This window comes from Apostichopus japonicus, chromosome 4 (genome assembly GCF_037975245.1).
Source record: "Apostichopus japonicus isolate 1M-3 chromosome 4, ASM3797524v1, whole genome shotgun sequence".
Lineage (NCBI taxonomy): Eukaryota > Metazoa > Echinodermata > Holothuroidea > Aspidochirotida > Stichopodidae > Apostichopus > Apostichopus japonicus.
In genome coordinates, this window is record NC_092564.1 from 3,975,512 (window position 1) to 4,001,288 (window position 25,777).

The window sequence follows — 25,777 nt, forward strand, 5'->3', positions numbered from 1 at the left end:
CCGAATAGACAAAAAAGTATAAATAATGTTGATGAGATACTTTTCTGTGGATTTTTAAAATTTCATCCAATCATGTTATCAGTTATACTGATGATTCATATAATTAATACTCTTGTAAAAGGAAATAAATATACAATTTAAATATTCCGCCCATGTTAAAAATTGCTTCATTTGATCATATATAGTTGTGTTTTACATCTTCACACAGCACTTGCCTCAATTCTCCACATTGCAGAAAAAATTATTTAGTTGAAGATGATATTAACAACATGGGCTCCTGATATACAGTGTACTGCAAGCCAACATACAGGTTTGTGAGTTTTCTCAGCTCCTGCTTTGGCATAGAGTTGTATACAACATACTACAGAATCCTAAAAATAAAATAAATATTCGAGCAGGGTAATATCTGCTGCCTAAAGCAGTGGCAAGGCAGTTTTGCAACAAATATTAATTGTCATAGATCATTTTTTTGAAACCAAAGAAATTTTCTGTCTCACTTCAGTGGATGGGAGTAAGTTTCTCTTCTAACATACTGACACAGTTGTACCCATTGCATGCTTCCTGATACTTAAAGCAAGGCAGCATTCACTAAAGGATGTAATTGAACAAAGCATTTTATCAGGGCATCACTTGGAGTCCTTGGAATCGGTAGGTGGGATGTCTATTGAGCGAGCAATCTGCGGCTTCCCCCATCACATCCCCCCCATCCCTTCCCTGATGAAGGGGTCAAGTCAAAGTTAAATATCATATCAGCTGGCTGACGTTCAAAGTGGTTAATTAGTGTGAACACATGAAATAGGCTTCTAGACCAGTAAGTTTGCCTGTTATAACACAGCTCTTTGGTCTAGTAGTTTGCATATGTCTTTAAAGAATAGTGTTTTATATCTATCTTGCATTTTGCATAAAAAAGATCTAAATTGCAATTTCCAGAAGTCAGTAAAACTGTGATGAATCCACATTCCTCTCTATATCTCAACCTCTAAGCAGGGAAAACATATTGAAAGTTATTCTCTCTTTTTTGTGACAGTGAATCCAGCAAACATCCTCCATCCTCTCTCCCGCATCATCAAAGTATTTCATAGTTTGGTACTACCTCTTTTCTTTTAAAGCTTTCACTGTTATTTCACCAACAACGTCAGATAAAATCTTCCTCTTCGACTTGATCCAAATGTTCATAACTGGATTTTGTAGCTTAAAGTGAACCAGACAATTTGTTGACTGCAGAAGAGAAATGGTAGCTAGACCTTCATCACCTGAAGAGAGAGAGAAACAGAGAAGGTTAGCAAATAGAAGTTAACTATGGACATCTGCAGAAAGGCACAACAACTCACAGAAAACTATAGAATGGACTGTTAATAACATCAACAAGTATTGATCTGGTTTTGTGTGTTGGGTTGCAATCCATCTCTCCTCCCCAATCTTGGTACCACTGACTGCTAACCCTTTGGACCAATTCACTCCATCACAAGTCATACTCACTAGCATCAATATCCCTCTTGACTTCCCTTCACACTTCTAAGGATCATTTATAAGGGTTGTCAAGTTGTCTCAGACAACTAAATTTCATGTTATATTGAACCATTTTTTTGTACGGCTGACAATGCCCCGATCAAGTTATCCTAGCAAGATACAGTTTATTTCAAGGAAAAGAACTCCAGCAGATCTTCCACTACACACTACTCATGTTGGATCACATACCAAGAAAATACTGTAGTCATAGAAGAACTTGTAAGGACCTAAAAATACTTTAAAATTAATTAAAAACTTATTTCAGTCAATTGTAATCTCTTCAATGCTCTTTTTCTATTTCAAAGTAGCTAGATTAGTTTTGTTATCTTCATTGCCCCACTATGCAAGTACATTGGACACAAACTATTTGTTAGTTCTATTACATTAACATCACCCTACATCATACTTTCATCTGTCTTCCATATCAAATTTTTGTTGTCATGGAGAGTGATTGGTTACTAGTTCAATTTTGATTGCACAATTTTGGGTGAAAGAAATACATTATAGCCACCAAGCACTAGTTGTTTATCACAGATCTTGTTAGAGATAACGACAGTTGGATACATTTAGAAATGAATACATGAAGGGGTTCACAGTTACTAATTTAGTTTATAGTTCAAAATAGTCTTCCTACCTTTTAACTCTACAATATGAAATGGCAAACTTGAGGAAAGTCCATCCATCAATGTCTTCAGGTTCCTGGTGATATCTTGCACCTGTAGTCGGACATCATGACAAGGTTCTCCCCACTGTCTACCAAACTCATCAGTGTTCAGATGGAGTGGCCTATTTAGAGGTCAATATGGGTAAAAATGTCTTTATTAGTTGACAGATGTATGTTTTCCTAAGTGTTATCCTATGAATTTAAGACTGAATTTTATAAATATCATCATAAATGACTCCCTTGAGGATTATGAATTTATTTTCAAAGCAGAAAATGTAGCTTTACTTCTGTATTTCAAAATATTTACATACTTCTGTGCCATCAGAGTATTATGCACCACTCAGTAAGGATGCATAGTAGTAGTATGTACCCTTAAACTGATGAAAAGTTCAAAGACAAATGCTTGCTATGTGCAAAATAATACTTGCATCTTCATGAATCATTAAATACAGATGCAGATAACAGGTCAAATGCATATTCATGAACCCACAATATACTTGCATATTCATGAATCATTAAATACAGATGCATATAACAGGTCGAATGCATATTCATCAATCCACAATATACTTGCATATTCATGAATCATTTAAATACAGATGCAGATAACAGGTCAAATGTTCCGTGAATGCAAAATAAACTTGCATATTCATGAATCATTTAAATACAGATGCAGATAACAGGTCAATTGCATATATAAGAACATGTCACCCAGCAAAGTAATGCAGTCAATGTTTCTGACAGGCTACAGTGTGATAACCAGCAGACAGTAATATGAACAGTACACAAGAGCTTCTAGACCCTAAATAAACAAGACCTAAAATTTGGCCAAAAACAAATTCAAGAAGAAAACCTATACTTACAAGGACAGTAGGAAACAAAGGGTTTAAAAGCATTACTTTGGAGAGGAATGAAAGGGGTTCCAGGAAATAAAGGAAGTTTTAACTTTAAAGCAATACAGAGGTACCATTATATATCAGGCTCAAAAGAAGAATGATAAAAAAAAAATTTTTAACCTAGGTTCAAGGAACATGTTCTCTTACTATTAACTGATATATACCCAATATCACCAGAGTTATTTTGTTTATCCTTTACTTCAAATTCTGGTGATAATCCATATAATGTGTTAACCCAATGCAATGGTTAGTAAATACCCAAATGAATGGAGTTGACTTTTAGCCAAACATTGACTTCATCACCTTAGTATATCTGCAACAGGTAAAGCTGTATTAAAGAAGAGTCTTTTGGTTGTCTTAGTTTGGTCTCTGTAAGTCACTTCACCGCTCATCATCATATTTAAGGTCGGACTAGGGCAAGTACAGCTGACGTAGAGAGATACGGAGCTCTGCGAATTCACAGAAGTGACTTCCATTGAGTGCTTGCGACTCTCTGTGTGGGTATACTGTGAACAGAATCAGTATTCTACTGGGTAAGAATTGCAGTGGATGGGATATCATGTTTAAATACAAAAACATAATATTTCGGGTTTTTACAGGAAAACATGTACCTCTACCGCTTTTAATATTATATCAGGTGGGCTGCACCTATCTATTGATTAACCTACTGCACTCCATAGTCCAGCCAAGACTACTGCCTTTCTACCTTCTCACTTTTCATTGTCCTGCATAGTTTGTCATTTGTTCTTTATAATTCACCTCTCCCATCTGGTACTTATCTTCTTTATAGCATGATTAAATATGCATTCAACTAGGGGGTATTTCATCTTCAGGGAGAGATTTCAAGTTTCCTTGACATATGGGGCAAATTCATATTCTCAATCAGTGAGATACTTGTCACCCCCCCTACACTACCCCACCCTATAACCCAACACTCTTTCAAGTACCAAGTGAATATTTTCAACTAATAGAGCCTGATGTCAGTAGACATAACAAAGGTCATGACTAGACTGATATCATTTACAACTTAAGTGGTGTCTTCTACCAAGGTCAAACCCTCACCCAAACTTTCTTTTATTACTGGTCTCTTAAAGCACCAACAAATATGTTATGTTATACTTCCTACTCTGCTCAGCACTTACTACATCACATGGCTATCAGCTGTTTGTGTAAAGAGTGGCTGGAAAAGGCATTGCAATTTCCCATCCAGCTATCATTAAGACTTTTGAAAAAGAAAAGTTGTGTTTGGCTAGTATGAGATTTGAAACAATTTACCAGAGGATCACAAACCCTGTGGTCCACTAACTGATCCATCTAACCCTTAGCTGGTATTGCCGGTCAACAAATGATGACCATTTTTCATGGGTGCCAGTCAGGTGCCTAAATTTCTTTTGGCTCCTCTAAACTTTGGTTTATGATTTTGCAGTCATTTTTCTATTGTTGATCTACTGATAAAATAGAGAAGTGGTATCAAATTGAAACTTTGAATATTAACAGCTGTAACCCTCACCTTAAGACTTGATGGCAAACTGGCAGTAACCTTCACTTCTGTGAAGTTGTGAATTGCATTCTTGTTGTAAAGAAAGAAAACGATGACCAACTCTTTAGGTTTCCATACTTTGCCTAGGGTCACTCTCATCATCTCATCAGTACAGAGTTGTTCAAATTGTTTAGAGGATGGATAACCTTGAAATTCTCTGGGTATATGGTGGCTCCCTTCATCTGTAAATGCTGCAGAATCTTTACTTATCTGATCCAACAACGACCCAGACCCAACTTGAGGATCATCCATCAAACTAATACTGTGGTTATCCTTAACTTGGGATGACTCGGTTGCGTTTTCTGCCGTACCACCGTGAGTTTTTTGTAGCATATCTAATGAAATGATGTCCGTAGATGTACCTCCGGCTGATAACACTGGCTGGTGAGAGTTGAAGGAAGTCTTCGCAACATCAGAGTCATTGCTTATGCTAAGAAGGTCCACAGTTTGGCTGTCAGCCACTGATTTCTTTGGTAAGTTTTCCTGTTTGAAGGATGAAAATATTTAGTTGGATCATAGAACTATGCAGTGACAGAAGTATCTCACCTAACATGATGATGAAAATCAGGTTATTCTTGTGACTTCATTAACAAACTATTTACAATAAAAAGAAAGCAGAGAGTATGGCCAATGAAAGCAGTCTGTTGACCAAGATCACCTGTTGCATGGTGATTGATCTGGGTGAGTTATTGGTCGAAGTTGAAGGATGAGACTTGCAGCTGCTAGTGCAAATCGATACAAACATACAAACCGATACAGCATACTAAAACAGTAATTACACTACGTAGTATTAACTGTCATATTTTTTATAGAACATTTGCAAATCAAACCCTTTCAAGTCTTGAGACCACCGTCAACACTGCATTAACTGTTATATTTATTCATAGAACATTTGCAGATCAAACCCTTTCAAGTCTTGAGACCACCATCAACACTGCGTTAATTGTCATATTTTTTATATAACGTTTGGCAGATCGAACCCTTTCAAGTCCTGAGACCACCATCAAAACTGCAACCGCAATCACCATTGTGTCATGTTTCAAGACTGACAAAATTATCATATGTATCCATTTTGTAAAGTCTATAAAAACAAACATTAATGATTCTTCTTGACTCATTGACACCTTTTACAGCCAGGGAGCAAATGAATTGACTAACTTTGTGCATGTATTGACGGGCATTTCCAAACAATGCCTGGGCAAGGTCTTTCTTTTGTTTCATCTCGGGATCTTCTTCTGCTTTGTTCTCCTCCTCTGTCTTGAAGCTGTTCCTCTCCCAGCCTCCAAAATCCTTGCTTGTTGTGGCTATTGTATCGTTTAACTGTAAGATAAGATGTTTTAGGCAGTGACTTGTATTGGAAATAAAGACGATGCCCTCTAAATGCAATATGATAATGACATTACACAGTGAGAACAAGTATCTTCCTTTACAGGTGCAATTGAACTGAATTCTAGCTTAGCATTATTTCTAAGGGGTGCAGCCATGTATACTTTAGAGGTAGCTATCTGTCAGAATAAAAGCCCCCAACCCCCCCCCCCCCCCACTGGCAGAATATTTCTACAAAGCCTAGTGTACAGTCAATAAATATAGAAAACCAATGTGTGGTTCAACCTAAGGTTTCTTAAACAGTCCAAAATTCTTCACCATTGTCTCATTCTCTCAAAAATTGAAAAATGTGACACCATTTCACATGTGCCACCCCTCCTCTTAGACCCCTCTCCCCAGATGATATGACATCTTAAGCAGTGTTTACGCAACTGACCTAAGCTACATGATTTGGTACAGTATTGTATATCCCTCAATCAATATACAGTAGGATACATCTGAGTAGTTACGACCACCAAGCTATTCCATAGTTGTGAGTTTAATGACCATAATTTACTCAAATCTAAAAGATTGTGTGTCCCACAGATTTAATGTAATGTATTCAGACTTCTTTTACACACACTTGAACTTATTGTTTCATTGCGTTATAGTTGGTGTGATTAATATTTGGTGTGATTTATAATTGGTGTGATTTATATTTGGTGTGATTTTGGTGGACAGCAGAATCTGTTTCAGGAACTTGATCTTGTCCAATAATGCATTCAAGTATCAGTGTGCAGTGGGAATAACAATCAAAAATATACCTCAAACTCTGAGTAATACTGTCATGCAAACCACCAAAGAATAAGAGTATGTCCCATTTGGTCACTCACAATGCAATCCTCATGAAAGAAACCACATCCTCTCTAAAAAGAATGAGGCTTTGTTATAACATTTACTGGTCATATTTAAACATAGTCAAATCTAATGATTACTTCACACCAGTGGCGGCGGAACCGGGGGGGCTTGGGGGGGCTCAGCCCCCCCAATAAAAAAGTTGAGGGGGCAAATGCTTGATTAGCCCCCCCAATATTTACCAAGGCTCCGAAACGTACATCTGCCCATTTTTCAATGCATACTTGTCGATCTGTCCGATGCACACGTATACTCTATAGGTGTAAAATGGACTGCTGGCGCCCTTTTCAGCTTTTCACTACTTTTTACTTATTCGCGATTTTTGACTATTTTATTGCGCTCTCATATACCTATTGACATTTGTCATATTCTGTCGGTGTATTTTCCGACAAAATGGCGACGACACCTATTTATTCTCCGTTTATCTGCAAATTAGCAAGGCCCCGGAAAGGGTCATTTCCTGCAATCTCGGGAGTATCTTTACTCAAAAATTTTCTGTACGCTCCGCGCCAACCTGTGGTGGCGCTCCGCTTAGATAGTGTCGAAAGCGCCCCTACAGACCATTCTTGCCCCCCCGACCAATACCCCTAGCCCCGCCACTGCCCTTACTACACTCAAAAACGTCTTTGTGAGTACACTACGAGTAATAGCTACTCTCTTAAAACACCATCGAATATACAAATTACAATGTTTTTACAGACTTTACGTGCAATCTGAGAAATTGCAGGCTTGAGACCCATATTTTAGGGCCAGGTATTCGCAGCATAAAACACTCGGGAAGTGCCGTTTCCGGCCATCTGGGGGTTTGAAAAAACCCAAAATTTTCTTGTGCGCTCCGCGCCAACCGATGGTGGCGCTCCGCTTAGATAGTCTCCACACATTAGCCCCCCCAATAATTTTTCCGTTCCGCCGCGCCTGCTTCACACAGTCATGAAATGTATGACGGCTCATTTAAAATGACGGACGATTTGCAAAGTAAGAAATTCTTGCTAGAGCATTTGAATATTGCCCCATATAATAACAGAAGTTTTAAAACTGAAGTTACAATAAAAACAAAGCATAATATGTTAATTTATAGAATATAAAATGATCATCACGAAATACGTTTTAAAGTTTGCTATAGCAATATTCAGACCTACGAAGTTGCCGTCTTCTTTTTTAGTGTTTTATATTTTGTGCTTCATTTCAAAGGCTCTGAGGTGTCTCTCTTGAATACTATGGTACGTGTATAGTTAACTGCTACACTTCCTTTACATTTGTATAGCAACTTGACCATTTTGCAAAGCATTTTACTATGCGATACCGGATAAATTATTCTCTGTGTTATTGTGGTGGAAGATGATCATGACGAGCAAATTCTCCCAAACAGCGTTTTCAACAAACTAACTAAGCTGATAGTGTTGGCCTCTCCATTTAAACAACTCTTCAGTGAAATACACATATAAACTATCCCCTGTTAATGTGTAATGTTAACACATTAATGTATAGCACAATACCTGAACAGGAGAAGACAATGTTTCAGAAACCTTAAATGGGGGTGAGGATGAGCTTGCAGAGGTTGGTGGAGGTTTCTCTTTGGAGGACTCGGTGACATCATCTCTGACTTTCGTCTTCTCTCCTTTGATGTACCCAGATTTACCCCATACTTTCTTCATTCCAGACACTTTCAGTCGAGATGAGTTCTCACTTTTAGTGTTAAAAAGAGAGACTGTCATTTTACCTTTCAAACACTCTGACAGGCAGATTCTATCGCATATGCTTTTACAAATGTTATATATTTCTTTATGCTTCCATCAAGATCTACATTAGATGAACATCACATGCCTTTTAAGTTTCCTGACATTCTGTTATATCACCAACTTGGAATTGGGCAAAGAAATTTTGGGCTATAATAGGATTCGAACCAGAGACCTCAAGGTTACAAGCCCTGCGGCTCTACCAGCTGAGCGATTCAGTCCTAAGATGGTGGCAATCCCTAATATAGCTTAAGTTTTGCTTTTTTGCTGGGATTTCCTAACCTCCCGGTCAGTTTTCTGTTGTTCATTTACTTATATACATCACCAAATTTGCAAAAGCGGTTAAGGAATGTAAAACTACAAAAGAGACAGAACGAGCCGGCAATATTCATGAATCATCTAAAATGGCAGAAACAAGATGCTCTTGAAGGATACAATTGTGAACACTTACCCCTCTGGCCGAGAGTGGTCTTGAGAGACACTGTGCTCTGAGGAACCACCCGATGCCACTGAAGACCCCTTCTCATCCTCTTGTTTTGGTGTGGTTGCCAGACTTGACGAAGAATGTCTTGAGACCGTCGAAGGAGCAGAGTATGGTTGGAAATTCAATCCAGAGAAAAGTTGAGGTTTTACGTCTGTTGAGCAAAAAATGATGAGGAGAATGAAAGCCATTGATACAAGTAGTTGTACGTTCCACAACTTCCACGGGCATAAAAACCAGGGCTATTCAGTTCACAGTACCATAGAGAGTGAAATTCCAAACACTGCTATCACTATTAAAAAATTGATATATCTCACTCTGTTTTTCTGTCTGGTCTTTGGACAATACTGTAAGTAGTTGTGCATATGACCAAATCTTCAAGCATATTTTCGTTTTCTTTTCCATACCAAATAATTTTTCACTATCTTGCATTTTCTACTTGATAATAAGAAGGGAGATGTTCATAGTTAAATTTCCTTCATTATTTACTGCCCAATGAAATGTAAGATAAAAGAAGTGAGCTTTAGTATAGCTGGCAGAATTATTTAGAAAGCTGTGAAAGCCAATGTAACTAAAAAGCTTTGTGGGCTAGACAAGAGCAAACTTGCTTTACAAGAAGAGCAGAACATCAAAACAGAAGGAACAAGGCTGAACATAATAAAATTCAGTCAATATTATTATTGTCAGCTCAAACTGTATTTCCAAAATACAACATCTAAGCTAGCATAATTAATTATGTATGGACATTGACTGTGATATACAACAAAATCAGCAAACATTTTACACAAGAAAACAGCAGAGAAAGGGTTACCTATGACTGTGGTTGGTTCTTCCACTGTTCTATGTTGCTTGGGCTTGTAAGGGGCAGCACCTGCCTCCAGGGCATCTGAAACAAACTTATCCAAGAACGACAAAGTCCAGTCACACTGAAAGAGAAATTATAAAGAAAACAGTCTTTATTGCAATAGAGACACTTTACCAGGTTGACACGAACAAGGGCTTCAACTTTCCTTGAAGGTCATTTGAAGAATATCTGAGCCTTTCAGACAAATAATCCATATCCACCATACCCCCCATCCCCACACACCCAACCCACCCCCACATACCCAAATCTAAACATGTGCTTCAGCTCTGTTTTTGTTCCTCTGCCAAATTATTTGTCAAAAGAGGAATTACTACCAAGGTTATTACTATTGTCTTGCAAACAAGGAAAGATGTAAACAGCATTCAGTTCCCCCGACCAAACCTGTAGCAACCTAACATTATAACCTTTATAATGTATATTCCTATCCTGTTCTCCAATTACCCAACAGCCCCATCTTGGTCTCCAGCCTCCCAGTACAACCCTTACCACTCCCCTCCACCACACTCCAACAGTCTCATTGTCTTTCACTTGCATCACCATCAATCTCCAACCACAGGATTAATACTTTACCTGGCCAGGCTGGATTTCTTTGTATAACATTTCCTTCTTAATCCTTACTGATGATGAAGACAAGACTATCAACTCTGCAGCTCTCTGAAAAGTAGGAAGAACAAGAGTATGAAGTGACCTTCGTGTGAAAGAAGAAGACAATTGTAAAGATTGAGACCAAACAATACCATGTTCAACACTAAGGTTTTGCTACATCTAGTCTTGATAAAGTCCATATTGATACAGGCATATAAATTACTTACTTTGAATACTACTTCCAGTGTGTTGATGATATATGCTTTTAGCTATGTGGCAGTCCTATTGGCAATGACGGAAGCACCATCAGTCTTGAGTGCTCCATCCAAGTCACAGATAAAATGATCACATTTCTTTTGCATGCCCTAGTCAAGCATATTGTACCCTTTTGATGGTACAAATATTAGAAACGAATTTAAAATATCTCGCCCCCCCAAAAAAAAAAAATGTAAAAAGATAATAATGAAACAAACCATACTGGTCAGTTGATTTCATGTAAGTATTGCATAGCTTATTGATTGTGACCAATTTCATTTCTGGTTCCTGTGAATCCTATGAAGTTTTTTTTTCCAAACATGTAGTCAAGAATAAGTGGAACAAAATAAAAATATTGGTATGAGCTTTGGCAAGTAATCTGTTTTTTTTTGTCAGTCTCATAAATTTCACTAGTTAAACCAGGAACACCATGATGCACAAAATGTTGATATATTTTTTGTACCGAGGTACTGACCTGCCTCACTTCCGGCTCCGAATCATTCAGCAGTCTCTTCAAATTATTTTTCAGACTCATGTCTACATTTTCTAACTTGGCAAATATCTTGCCGATGGCTGATAGGAAGTACAACTTGGTCTCTGTACTCCAGTCTGCAACTTGGTTGTTAAACATGGTCAGCAGAATCTGAAAAGCATCGTCGACCATCAGAGATGAAATTTCCTGACTGGCAAACTCTCCCATAACCTTTAAGCAAAATCAAAGAGTAAACTAACAGTTGATTTCTGCTGATGGGAAACGGGAAAAAAAGGATGCTCTTCTACGGATACTGTTGGGAGTTCAAGCAATTGGTTGAAGTTAAATTTCAATGCAATGATACAATCCTACGCCACTTCCTGTTAAATCTACACCTTTTTAACACTTGTTCGCCATTATTGTTCCTTGCAAACGGTATTGAACGTCCTCTACTCCCTAGCCACACTACACCTTATCCCCACCCTTTATGAGGTTAACAATGTCTATCTGTTGTATATCGTTGTATGTACTGTTGTATATCATACTCACACCTGTGATACTGGAAGCTAAATGAAAAATCTGAATTTGGGTTTAAAAACTGGTGCAATCAGCTTGTTACTTTGAAACTTCTGTTATAAGTAGTTATAGGTAGTTCATATTAATAGGCTTAGGCTGGCCTAGCTGCATTGTATGTAAGTCTAATGCAGGACTGTCCTTGTGTGTGATGTACATTATGCATTGACTACGGTCTGCTGGTCAGAGTCGTCTGGAGGTGCCGATCACCAAGACAAACAGCTATGGGAACAGAGCATTTTGCGCAGCTGGGCCACGCCTCTGGAATGAGCTGCCAGCTGAACTCAGAACTGTTTTTAGTCTAACAACATTCAAGTCAAAGCTGAAAACCTACCTATTTAGACAGCATTACTGCAATATATAAACTGTGTATTCAACTCTATTCATGTGCAGTACTCCAACACACTCAAACGTGCATGCTTTTTATTTTTCATACTCATCTATATTGTATTTTATTCTGCAGTTTTACTACATATTATGTGTCATATTTTTTTTTTACTGTTACATAGCGTTTTAGAGCACTTTTGTGGATTTTACGCTTTATAAAATAAATTATTATTATTATATTATGACTTCCCAGTGCCAAATACCCCACAGGTATATCACAGAAAAGAATTAAGAGTAGCATTACAATGCTGTACATAGCCAACTGTCAGCAAAGAACACATGACTAGCTATTAGTGATAACTGTTCATATAATAAAATACCGAACATCCTTCACCAAGGCTTCATTGAGCAAATGTCACCTCTTTTAATTTTCACTTCAAAATGTCAAATTCATGCCTCAACATGAAACACATTAATACCACCATCATTAGATTTCAATACTTAACTAAACTAACTGAATTCATTATATTGACATTAATACTGACACTTGCTATGTGAATGCTCCTTGGCCTACAAATCCCCTCTACCCAATCAACCAATCACTGTTTGAGAATTCAAAAGAAAAAAAAATCAGGCAAAATAACAGAAGTAAATAAAGACAATTGAAAAACTTGATATAATTTTCATCCAGAATGATCACAACACAAATTGACGGTATGTGACTATTAATTTAATAATACGAAAAGAAAAACTAAACACTGTGATGTTTAATGCAATCCTCCGTACATACCCACATTGTCAACTGCATGAGAGACTCATTGCATGTTTCATTGCTTGCAAATGGTAAGAAAACATTGACAACTGTAGCAGATATCCCACTGCCATGAGATTGTCTCTCTAGAGGAGAAAAGAAACAAAAGTTTAATTAGTCACTCATTAATTGTCATTAAGTGAGAAGAAATATAAACAATAAGTTGAAGTGTTTGAAATCTAAGATAGCAATTTTTATGCAACCTGTACACAACCCTGGAAAGACAAATTTAAAAAGTCCAAAAGGAATTCCAACAACCCTCAGTCTTGAATTCACATTACAGCAGCTGCTTGGGATTCACTTATTTATATTTATACAACTCTAATGCAATTGAGGTAAGCTTTGTTAAAAAATTTTAATATAGAATTACTTGTTTGCAAATGTTCAATACAAATTTTAGCTTCATAACTTGCTCCATTGCTAAAATATAAGAACATATAACTTATTTAATTTATTCATTTGAGTTAGATGAGGTCATGGCACAGTACTCTGTGATGTCATACATGGACTACAACAATATGTGCTTTGTTCTCTTTTACAGTTTGAACGGTTGCATAACGCTGAAAAGTAGTACAACAGTACATACAAGAGTTACATTATGTTGGTCAAATGATTCGACCATGAGATGGGACATCTTTTCTATAAAGTATAGTCGAGTGACTTCATCTGACTCGAACAGATATGTTCATTGTGGAGGGTCTTAAATTCTCCAGCGAAAAACAATAAACAAGAGCATCAATGACGCAGTATCTCAATACTGGAAGTTCTAATTTCGATTCCTAGTTTCTTATCTTTGCTCTGTCTCTACAATTATCAATATCAATATATATAATATTTTTGGTCATATAGTGTTGTCAATGACAAGTCAAATAAGAAGAGGCGAACAACTCGACCATATTCTTGATGCCCGCCTTGAGAAAGCTAGGCCTATCGACCTACTGTAGGTTACTGTAGACTGTAGTGGTGACTACCATCAAAACTGTGTACACTTCCAATTATCAAAACAACCCACATTTTTCCATCTCAATAATTTTGACATGAAGATTTCGTGGATTTATGACTTGGAAAAAATAATGTACATGTATGTAGAATATAAGTTTTAAATTGAAAGTGATGGGTGGCCTCCTCCTCCCCTAATAGCCACCCCAGTTCCTCTCCATTTTAGTATTTTCTTTTAATTCTTTGTATATTTGATGTCAAACATCACAGGTTCAAAAGAAAGCTAAACATACTTCTTATAACCTTATTATATCCTTATAAATAAGACATAACCTTCTCCAATTTTTATAGTCTTATAAAAGTTGTAATGTTATGGCCGGCTCCTCTTTTATACATATATACTCCAGTGAAAATAAAATGTGATAGATTATAATTTTTGTTTTTAATTCTTTTTTTTTTGGGGGGGGGGGTTAAAGAAATATACCAAACAAGCTGTTAATTCATAATGATGCTTCATTCTAGAAATGCACAATATACACTCTATTCCAAATGAATAGTTGTTGTATTATCCCATTAACATTATGTTAAATTTATGGAGTCACAGTTAATATATAAGTTGGAAACTTAACTTAAAAATTAAAACACACTGTAAGGCAATCAAACAAACTTACTGTACCATGGCCCAAAACTGCCTGAACACCACCAGTACAATGCTAATGTGGCTATTACTAAATGAAGGCCTAATATAGAATGCATTAGGCCTAGCCTAAACTTGTAGCCTTCAGCAGCACAACAAAGTGTATACGTAATTATACAAAATACCTGATGGGCAATCAAACAAACTTATCATGACTCTTGCTCTGAAAAACTACCTGAACAAAAGAACAATCCTTAAATTGATATTACTAAAACCATGGAGCTATAAACAGACGAAGTCCTAATATAAATTAAATGCACAACAATGTGTATATGGAATTAGTGTGCATTGGTCGTGAGGGTGACCATTTTCGTATATCTAACATGTAGCTGCCATGAGGCATAGCCAATCTGCTACAAACCAGACTTGGAGGCGGGGCTTGAGTCATAGCCAATCTGCTACACAAGACTTGGAGGCGGGGCTTAATCATCAAAAACAATGAAACAAACAAGTTTTGGAGCGTGTGCAAAAAGGCCTCATTTCAACTGTTTTTCAGAGGGATTTGGCCAAATTTGGACATAAATCGGTGAAAAAGTCATAGAATGAGATACAATTCTGGAATAAAAAATAGTAACTTTTGTTGGCCTATATGATATATGCTTGCTCTGGAAATTCCAGAGAAAAAGAACTTTGTATGAAGACGCTGAAAAATTTTTAAGAGAAGAGAGAGTCCCACTTACTGTTACAATATCTCTATACATGTAATGTATTGAGATAAAAAACCATGCAAGTTTGATGCGTTCTCCTAGTGTGACATTACAAATCATTTCCCAATGAAATGTCCAATAAATTTCACAATTTTCCATCTTGGCAACAATACAAGCTATCTAGATCACCATTTTATTTTGATTTTTTGTACTGTACTATAAATATATCTATACATACATGCAAGTAAGAGCTAAGCTTGGTACATGAAAATAAACTTACAGAGGAGAGATAAATATGGCAATATCTTTAGTTCATTAGTATAATTCTTTAGTGGCAAAAGAAGAAAAAAAAGATGAAAACTTGTCATACCTTTTTTGATGACATCTATGGAAATTGAAACCAAATTTTCAATTAGCCAATCAGCTAAGATGCAGAGATCACAAACTGTTGTTAAGAACCAGTGAAGTGATTGATAATGCGTATCAAACAAGTCAAGGCGTAATTTATATTATGAAAGAAGGTCACAGAGACAGTCTTGGTGGGAGCTTTGCCAAGAGAGGAAAGGTAGGGATGATTCATAGTTTAGACTGGTCAAAAGATCACAATTATGCATAAATATCGCAGGATAAAATAGCACGTAATCACTAAAGTAATGAGACATTTCTTCTGTAAGAGACCTCCTTCTGTGCTATTTTATGGGTTGCATCAAATCAAATTAATTGAGGTGTGATTCCTAGACGCAGAAGCATGAAACTTACTGTAATTACTGACTAGCTCCCCCAATGGATCACCCCCTTCTAATGGCTAATTAGCTCAGTTAGCTCAATTAGTAGAGGAAGAAGATAGACATGCAATATCTGAACTCACTGGAAGAAATCATTTCCTTTTATTCTCTGAAATTTTCTCCATAATTTCACATCGTTTCTAAATATACATTTTGTCAAAAAGTAAACAGACTGTCGCACTGCATATATTTTGCACATGTATAGTGAGACTAAAGCCACAAGTAAAGTATTTTGTGTTTATTTATTTACGTAGCAGAACACACATTACATTGTAGGCACATCAAGTTGCTCCCCAACATCATAATGCCTATATACACCGCTAGTTTTGCTCTGTGACTTCAAAGGATATTTCTGAGCCATTTGTATGACTCTGTCTGACAGCTGTTGTTGATTTGTGGTATCTGACAATGTAGGAAGACACTCCAGAAACTTCTGACATATTACCTCAATATTAGATTCATTTGCCATCAGGAAAAGCAGTTCTAATGTCTGAAAGCAAATAGACATCGTAAAACACATTCAAGGTCTATTATTCCTTCTATTATTCCTAACAGTGTAATAGAATGATTTGATGCAAGCTACAACCATCTCCTACCAATTAAAACATGATCCTAATAATAAATTACTTAAAAATACTTTAATGAGAAAAGAAAAATCAAGATTTCATCGACTCCTAAAAATTCCACACAGCCAAATTTAATGGCTGTAATAACAGCAGTGGCATCAATATAACAAAAATGAGCAGGACTACTAAGCATTACTTTCAGGTTACTTAATTTTTCTTCTCATTGAATTAAAACTGACGGGTACTATAGAAGGTTGTTTTGTTTGGTTATTTTAAGAGAAGGTAAGGGATCAACCATGCAAAGATCACACCCTTTCATGAACCAGAATGAAGACACTGCCAAAAGTGGTTTATCCTGGAAGGGGAAATGGAACACCATAATTTAAAACACTCCTTCTTATATAAAAAGGACTATTATAATTATCAGGGGGATTGGGAAATAAGAAAGACCAAATTCCACACGAAAGTTTACCTGAGAACAATGTAAACATTTTACTGTCAGCTTTTATCCAGACATGCTTTCTCTGTCAATTGTTCCTTTCCCTAACCATTTATGAGTTTGACTGATACTTATTTCGGATCCAGTTTAAGTTATCATATGTGCTTGGAATGATTATGGTTATCATAAAGTAACACAAATGAATAACATTTGAGTCATAGGTGAACAATATTTCATTGTAAATTATCAAACAGATCTTACAAATTATGGTTTTATCTTTAACCATAGATCTGCTATTATATCTATTAAACATGGTCATATATTTCAGTGTTTCGCTACTGGATGTCATGTGATGTACAAAATGTTAACTTAACTTGTGTAAATATGAATTATGAATTCAATAAATGGGATGGACAACATAATACACCGAAGATAAACATCTCTTGAAATAAATAAAGATAAACTGGAAATGGTTACCTTTTTCCTTATGGTAAGATCTGGATCGGTCAAACAATCAACCACAATCATCTGGTGGTTACTGCCACACTTAGAGTCAACAGTCAACAACTGACCTAGAGCTTCAATGCCTAATAAAACAAAGAATTACATCGTTGAAAAATGGAGACTGAGATAAACATCTTGTAATGAAATTATCAGACAAAATACAAAGGCTTGATTTAAGTTAATTTGCCCAACACACTTCTTGACTTGATAGAAAAATCTTGTCAGTTAAATATGTCTATATAACTTAACTTAACTAGCCTATTTTGCTCCACTGCAAAAGGCCTTTTCTAGTTAATTCTATCCTGAGCTGTTTTCTTCCATATTCTCTTACGTCATCAATCCATCTCCTACTCTGCCTACCTCTGCCTCTAACATAACCCCTTGGTGTCCAATCTGTCAATTTATGTGTCCATCTCTTATCCTGACATCTAGCTAAATGCCCTGACCATCTCCACTTCTTTTGCTTTATGACTTGGATAATATCCATATAAAATCATCTCCCTACCCCGTGCACTCCCACTCCCTCTGCTGGCTCAGTCGGAATATAACATCGCCCACTGGACACAATTACTTTGCAGTTTACACTGATAGATCTCCAACAGACCATGGTACCCTGGGAGCATTATTAGTTCTCTATTACATAAATTAATGATTATTCAAATGATTATTCAGTTGACAACATTTTATAATAAACGGTTAACAAGAAACACAGCCAGAGAACTAAAATACAATCTGATTGATTAAAAGATATTTTATAAAGAATGATAAGAAAAAAAATCATTTTTACCCAAATATTTTAAATTATTGTCCTTTGATTTAAGAAACTTGGAGACACTCTTAGCAGCAGATGAAATCAGCTCCTCGCTTGGATAGATAGAAGCTATCGTTGATATACACTCATAATGAACGACTGTCAAATGGAAGAAAAAAGAGGAAAGTTATTATTAGCCATATGTTGTGAACTCTAAAATCCAATTAATTTCATTCAAAGATGTGGCCATCTAATGAAATCTACATTCATCCATTCAGGATCATTACCATATTCATTGCCTACCACACGGATTCATTTGTCCTGCTGTTTCTGTTAGTCTTACCAACAACAATATTCCATAATTTGACCTCATAATAATAAAGTAATAACAATAATATAAGTAATATAAAGAAATAATAACAATATAAATAAATATGACCCAGTAAAAAAAGTACGAGCCGATGGTGGGGCTAGAAAAAGGAACATCTAGTGCAATCAATCAGAAACCACTTAAATTGTGTAGCTAAGAAAATAACCACAATCAGTACCAGGATCAAATATTTATATATTTACAATTCCTGCCATACCCAGATTTACATTTTAAAACTTCTGACAAGGTGAAAACTATTTAATATTTTGAAAACAAAACTGCTAATGTATTAATAAAGATATGCTGTTATAAAAGTTACAACAAACATAATACAATACTCACCAAATGACACCATCTGTCTTAGACTTATGTCATGCATCATTTGTTCCAAAACATCATACATTAAGTTGCTTGCACTAGTAAATAGAGCAAAAAAGAAATTATTAAACATCATCCTTTGAAATTCATGGAGATGAAGGAAAGAGTTTTCTAATTTTTTAGTAACTGAATATACTTCTGCAACCTATTCTGTTATTTCTTTTATTAATTAATTAGTGTGGTAATTAATCTGTTTATGTGGTTAGTTGAGGTATGTGCTATCCATAGGGTTTTCATGTTGTGTTTTGCATGAATTTTGTGGATTATACACATGGGGAGGACAACATATGTAACAAGAAGTGAGAATGTTAGTTTGATACTGAAAGAAAGGAGAAATCACAAGAACAATATTTAGCAATCATACTTTTGTATCTCAAACATGACTGTTTGGTACTGTTCTCAGAAGCACATTATCAAACCGTCTCTTACATACCATAACTGCTTCGAAATGTCTTCCATTCACTTCACAAACTAAACATAAGTAATAATGGACCATCCTAATTGCAGGGGCTTGAAATAATATCTTACTCCAAGATTTCAAGATGGACCATCAAGTATTAGAAATAGAAATGAACGATCACAAAGGAATGTCAAAGTGATGATAATATCATAAAGTAACAGTGGGCCCTTTCAATCATGGACCACAAAATTTTACCCTTTGAGAGAAATTGGTTTTGCGTAGCCACTATAGATCAAAACTTCCAGTACCATGAGAAGAAATTTCTAATACCAATGTATGCCATGGAGAACCTGACCTAAGTGATAAACATATTTTATTTGTAAATGTTTTACTTTTCTTTGTTCAGTAATGTCTAACTCTAGCATTCAATTTCTTAACGACTTAAAAGGTAACTTTATTCTTTGGCATGTTTGCATGCAAAGTAAAGATTGAATTAACTTTCAGCATTTAAGAAACATTTCCACAAAAAAAAATGGCAGTTACTTGAAGATGAAAAAGGGAGAAACAAAAGAGAGGAATATCTTACTATTCATTGTTGTGACCTAAAGTAGCCAGCATCTTAAGAATTCGGATCTGAATCCATGGAGCTGGTACACCGTGAAATTCAAACGTAAGAGGAAGCTTGTGTGATGTCACTTGCATCAAAATACTGACCAGTGGTCTGACCAAGGACTGATGGCCATTTGGGTTGTCCTGAAAATGAATCATGATGTAATGATATGACATTTTTTACATAGTTTATCATGGTGAAGTGAGAAACATTTCACAGCAATGAATAATTGAAATAAATGAAATAATGTTGCATTTTTAATTACTACCCGGCAGGTCATACACAGAAAGTTCAAGCCCATAGTAAGTCAGATAAACCTCTGGCACTCAGATGCTGCAATCTGGATACCAAAATGACTGCAGCTAGTGTGACGACATTATTTTAAAACATTTAAAATACTTTCATTTGGATACATTCTTGTCATTAGTCTGTCAGGAATATGTTCTACGATACGTTTTAGTGTAAATTAATTCGTTTTGAACTGATAGAAGTACTACCTACAGTGAGACTGTTGAGCAGTTAAGCTTGATGGGATCATGACAATTAATGTAGCTGTAGGTATAGGCTACGCATGAAGTACTCACTGTTATCAATCTGCTGTAGATGTGCAGTGCTGCTCCCATCACAGTCGGCTCCCTGTCGCATAGTGCCTCCTTGAATTTATCTGTCATGTGATGGATTAGGTGGGGAGCTTTCAAGAAGAATGAATACAATGTCATCACAGCCTTCTTTCTCACCATGGCACTGCCAAAAGAGAAAGCAAATAATTAGTCATTGAAGTCCACGACATAATGGTTTAATATTTCAAATGGGGCTCTCTGGCCACGTCCAAAATCAACAGAGGGTGAGTCATATCGGTCCTATCTAATTTGGCAAAACTTGACATCCGCCATCTCTGACCGACTACAGATCATAACAGGACCATGAGTTGATCACCAGTACAGTGTAGTATATCTACAATTTGGTTTGTAAGTAATGACAAAGAGATCTTTTGATACTTATTTTGTAAGTTCCAAATCAAATTGTTTTAGGCACTCTTAACTTTGTGTTTTCTAAAGTACTTTTTTACGTTTGGCAAAACTGCACGAGTGGAACTTTGAACTAGTCTATCACCCAGAAACGCTGTATGGAAGTTCGTCCCGCATGTTAGAGTTCTGTCAAACAGGTTCCGCACACATATGCCACAAGCATAACAATCTCCCTATTTCATGATAACCAAATTGACTAAACCTCATAGGTGCTATGGAAATTTCTAACACCTGAATTATTTCTTATTATACCCTCTAAAAATTTGACCTCCTGTCATCTGACCTGTTTTACACAAGCGGTAAAAAGTTTAGGAAAAGGATGAAAGTTGGTCTCACTATTTATGCCATTCTATCACAATATACACACTATTCACTTAATTGGATACAGAAATTTGCCCTTACACAAATATACAGCTTTGTAGCATCTTCCATTGCCGAGATATTCAAAATATGCAAATCCATTCATTTCATTTGGAGGAGTGTATTGTGCAGTCATCTGTGATATTCAAATATGGACATAAACAACAAGAACTACTTCACTTGTATTGTAAAACTGAATGATTATATGACAATTTGGAAAATTATTCAACACTACGGAGGAATTTTACTTCATCTGTGTCAAAACAAAGGAAAACAAAGGTACTTTGATGTGCTGTCCATGTGGGGCATCACGTCTATTGTGCAATGAACTTACCTTAGAAAAATAATATTCCACCACAAAACAAGCAATGAAAAAACAGGAATTGGTCCAAATATTTTTCCTTTTACCATAATGATCACACTTTTACAGTCTTGATGTAAAGGGGATTAGTGTTGAGGGTGGATCAAGATGTTTGATCCAGATGGCAGGCTCTAATCTTGGTGACTTTTTCATCAAGAGTTTCATTTTAGTTGCTCTGTATAAAATATTCTCAGACTTCGTTTTATTAATACATACAATGGCTAACCTTGCATGTTTAAGCTTCTCAATGACTTGATGGATGATTGCAGGTATCATATCCGGTCCGAACAAATTAGAGACAGCTGTTAAGGCCATAGAGTTGTCCAACATGTTTGTGCTCTTCAAATCTTTTTGAACTGTGTTAACCAGAAGCAGTAGCAACTCATGATTTGGATGAAGAAATAAGCTGACAGCCAGATAACCTGTCAAAAGAATCAGTCAGATTATTTAACAGATTCTATGTTTAAGTTCTAATATTCTAATATTGTTTTAAGTGGACCATCAAATAAAACAAAACAATGCTTCATTGGATGGTATGAAAGTTAAGTGATGACTGCTTTGCTTACTGTAGTTTGCATCACCATGGAAACTTGTGTTAAACATTGTGCAAATATTATGCAAAATATTATATGTATCCCAGAAAATATGAGCATTATTAAAAAATATATCCCAAAGTTATGAAATATGTTACCCAAATCTCTTCCAAAACGAATTTAACTCGTTGTAAAAAACTTGGCATCAAAACCCACTAAATATTCTGCATCAAAGGAGTCTAATAGTGCTACTATTTCACAGAACTTTCTCCATTTAATGTTTTATAAAGTAAAGGTTAGATAATAAAAGAAATTCTATAGAGCAGAAATTTAGTCACTCTCTGATATAGGCAACTATTTGCTCTGGCTTACACTTCCTGAAGATTTGCCATCCAATATTGAAATAAACATTTCTAAATGCTATCATAAACAGAACTAAAATATACGTTGGGGATTTAGAAATGTTAAAGGCAAGTTTGAACATTCTATTCCCTACATCCTTCTTTTGACAAAGAAAGTAGTCATTCTGGGCTGAAAAGCTAACATACCAACTCTCTTGAGGTGAAGGGAGCCCTGTTGTGCCATCTTTAGAGCAGTTATGTGTCCAAAAGATGCTGAATGACCCAGCATCTCACAATACATCAATCTTACTAAGAGCTCTTTCATCTTTTTCTGTGGATTAATGAAGATAGGATAAATACAAGGTTGCAGAGGGAGAGAATGTTTTATTAATTTGAACTAAAGATATACATGTGCAATATCAATTTCAAACAACTATATCACAGTGCTTGAGAATTGAAAAAAATTCAACTGCATCATCAATAGCATCACCATTTGCAATAAGTGTTAAATTTCTTATTAGGTAATAAGGTTACCCATGTTTGCTATTTCTGCCAACAATAAAAATCCTTCTTTTTCTTTAATACTTGCTGTAATAAATTCAATTATTATATGGACGCTTTTGTGGTGTTCTGATTTATCATGTATGTCTTTATCTGTTCATTTTATATGGCCTTAATAAAAGCTTAAAACCCCAAAAAAACTTGGACACTTTGCATCACTTTGGTTATACTGTAATTATGTTATGGAAGTCTCAGTTGCCAAGCTTACACATATAAATGGAATGTTGAGAGACACACAGAGATAACTAGCTGACATGTACTAAGGACATCCAAGTAAATGCATACAGTAGTATACTGCCTGATCAGAAATTATCTTTAATGTTAAATGTAACACTGTATACTCTTAGGGTAAAACAGGATATGATCAATAACATTCACTTTGCAAACATGTTTCATTGGGATTTATATTGCTAACCTCCCCTAGATTTGGCTGGGCTAACTTCTGTCTCAATAGATCCAACTCCTTTTCTACAATTTCATCTTGCTCCTGTGAAGGAAAATGTAATAATTAAATTACAGTATGCAACACGATTCAGGCAAAGATAATTTGCTACAAGTAATTGTGAGCTAAGTGAACTACAGTGGCCAGGCTTCAATACATGTTATGGCACTGACTACTTAATAAGGGGTACAATACAGCTCTTTTAAAATTAGATTTTTACAAGATGCAAACTGTACAGAATAAACTTACTAATGGTACCATGCTCTAACAATACTTCTTTGTGTCACATTTAAACCAAGAAACTGCCTTACTACTTCTTGTTATTGAATTGATGCAGCATATATTTCAAATTCAACCTTCTATGAACAATTTTGCTACAAAAGCAATAAAATTAAAGGTTTAGAAAGAATATTAATTCTTTAAGAAAGCAGAAAGAGAAGCCCTGTGATTTTGTGTATTTTCCTTTTGTAAATACCATTTTTGTCAACTGCATTAGATACAAGCCCCACCCCTCCCTTCTACTCCTTTCCCAATACCAAAAAATATGTGTTTTTCACTTTTAAGTTGTTTCAATTTCAGTGAATCAAATGTTGTTAAAAGTAAAATATCTAGGCCTAGGCTACCTAAGATACACGGTAGGCATACTGTAGGCCTAACTTTAGACCATTTAAAGTATCAAAAAGAAAAATTCAAGTTAACTGCAGCGATCAATTCACCGCAATATTTGAAGACCTTTCTAACCACTGCTTGCCATTGCCATTGTCTGAAATTCAGTCTAATGTTAAGCTAGGCCTACGTTATATATGCTAATTAAATACGAAGTGATTATTCGCAGGGCAGCCCGGCGAATAACGGTACACAGACACCTTATTCGCAGGGCTGTGACGATTTTGAAAATAGGTTAATTATTAGGTTTTGCTATTGATACCAGTCAGTTTGGGGCCTTGAAAAAGCAACCTTTTGGGCCCAAATAGTCTTAGCCACTTCATAAGCTAATTTTTGGAACCCCAGCAGTTCAATTTCAAAAGCTTATTTTAAGTGAGCTTACCTTGGGATTCCCCAAAAGCCGACATTGCCTGAAAGCCAATATGGTCAAGGGTGTGACACTCCCCCCCCCCCCTCCCACACCTTTACATGCAAATGAGCAGTCACTCTGCAAAAACAAAGGTGAAAATGAGGGATGACAATTTTTTATGTAGGCGGAACTAATGCTAGACTGGTTCAATCTTAAGGCCCTATACCTAGGCTCCCAAAACCAATCCTAACAGCATTAAGATAGGAATCCCAAAGACCAATAAATTCCTCAAAATATAGGGGCTCCCAATTAAGACTCTCAAAAAGATAGCTGATGGTGCCCAAAAGAAAACTTGAATAGCCCCAAAAGTTACTGAGCCCGTTAACCCAGTCTAAGGCTGCCCTGTGAATAAGGTGTATGTGTCTGGCTATTCGCAGGGCAGCCCTGCAAATAAGATGCTTGTGTCTGGCTATTCGCAGGGCAGCCCTGCAAATAAGGTGTCTGTGTCCGGCTGTTCGCAGGGCTGCCCTGTGAATAAGATACTTGTGTGCGGCTATTCGCAGGGCTGCCCTGCGAATATGGTGTATGTGTCTGGCTATTCGCAGGGCTGCCCTGCGAATAAGCCCCACCAATTAAATATATGAAAATACATTGAATTTCCAGCAAATGGCATAGCCTAATCATGAAACAAAAATATCTCCAAGCAACACATCGACACCAAACTATATCCGAATTGGAACTTGAAGCCAATGATGACCTTTAATTAACTAACTAAGTTAGGGGCCAAGGCCCTACCCTTGTATATAAAATTTAGGTATTTGCGTAGCTCTTACCACTGTAGACGAAGATCTGCGAATGCCTTTCACTAAAGCGAAGAACCCAGGCGAAACATCTGTATTTCGCGGACCCAATTGCCCTAACATCATGGAAGAAACTGAAGAAAATGTTTTATCCATGGCGTTTTTCGTCAGATTCAGACATTCAGAGTTTACTACTGTAACTTACGGCGACACTATATTTATCCACTACCTCCATTGCTGCATTTAAACACAAAGTTTCGCGTAACGGGATCCCGTAATAGGGTAGTTCGACTTGGTGGTAGCATGTAAATAAACT

At 36.2% G+C, this 25,777-nt stretch overlaps 1 protein-coding gene across 1 annotated transcript; it reads right to left on the reverse strand.

The window, feature by feature from the left end:
- Nucleotides 1-37: 37 nt before the first annotated feature.
- Nucleotides 38-25,777, reverse strand: LOC139966183 (AP-4 complex subunit epsilon-1-like). The gene is made up of 22 exons (XM_071968962.1): nt 25,495-25,777; nt 23,620-23,691; nt 22,851-22,974; nt 21,996-22,191; nt 20,605-20,764; nt 19,997-20,163; nt 18,975-19,048; nt 18,299-18,421; nt 17,485-17,594; nt 16,353-16,492; nt 15,588-15,697; nt 12,914-13,020; nt 11,227-11,454; nt 10,482-10,565; nt 9,858-9,972; nt 9,017-9,200; nt 8,326-8,515; nt 5,768-5,929; nt 4,580-5,092; nt 3,373-3,575; nt 2,144-2,295; nt 38-1,253 (listed from the first exon to the last, which is right to left on the reverse strand). The coding sequence occupies exons 1-22, from the start codon at nt 25,615-25,617 to the stop codon at nt 1,090-1,092; spliced, it is 3,501 nt and encodes a 1,166-aa protein (XP_071825063.1). The 5' UTR covers nt 25,618-25,777; the 3' UTR covers nt 38-1,089.

Coding starts and splice junctions, on each gene's coding strand:
- LOC139966183 (XM_071968962.1), bottom strand. CDS start 25,617: ATGGATAAAACATTTTCTTCAGTTTCTTCCATGATGTTAGGGCAATTG. Junction 20,164..20,604: donor TCTACAGCAGATTGATAACA/GTGAGTACTTCA, acceptor ATTCATTTTCAG/GACAACCCAAATGGCCATCA. Junction 9,973..10,481: donor AAGAAATCCAGCCTGGCCAG/GTAAAGTATTAA, acceptor TTTCTCTTTCAG/TGTGACTGGACTTTGTCGTT.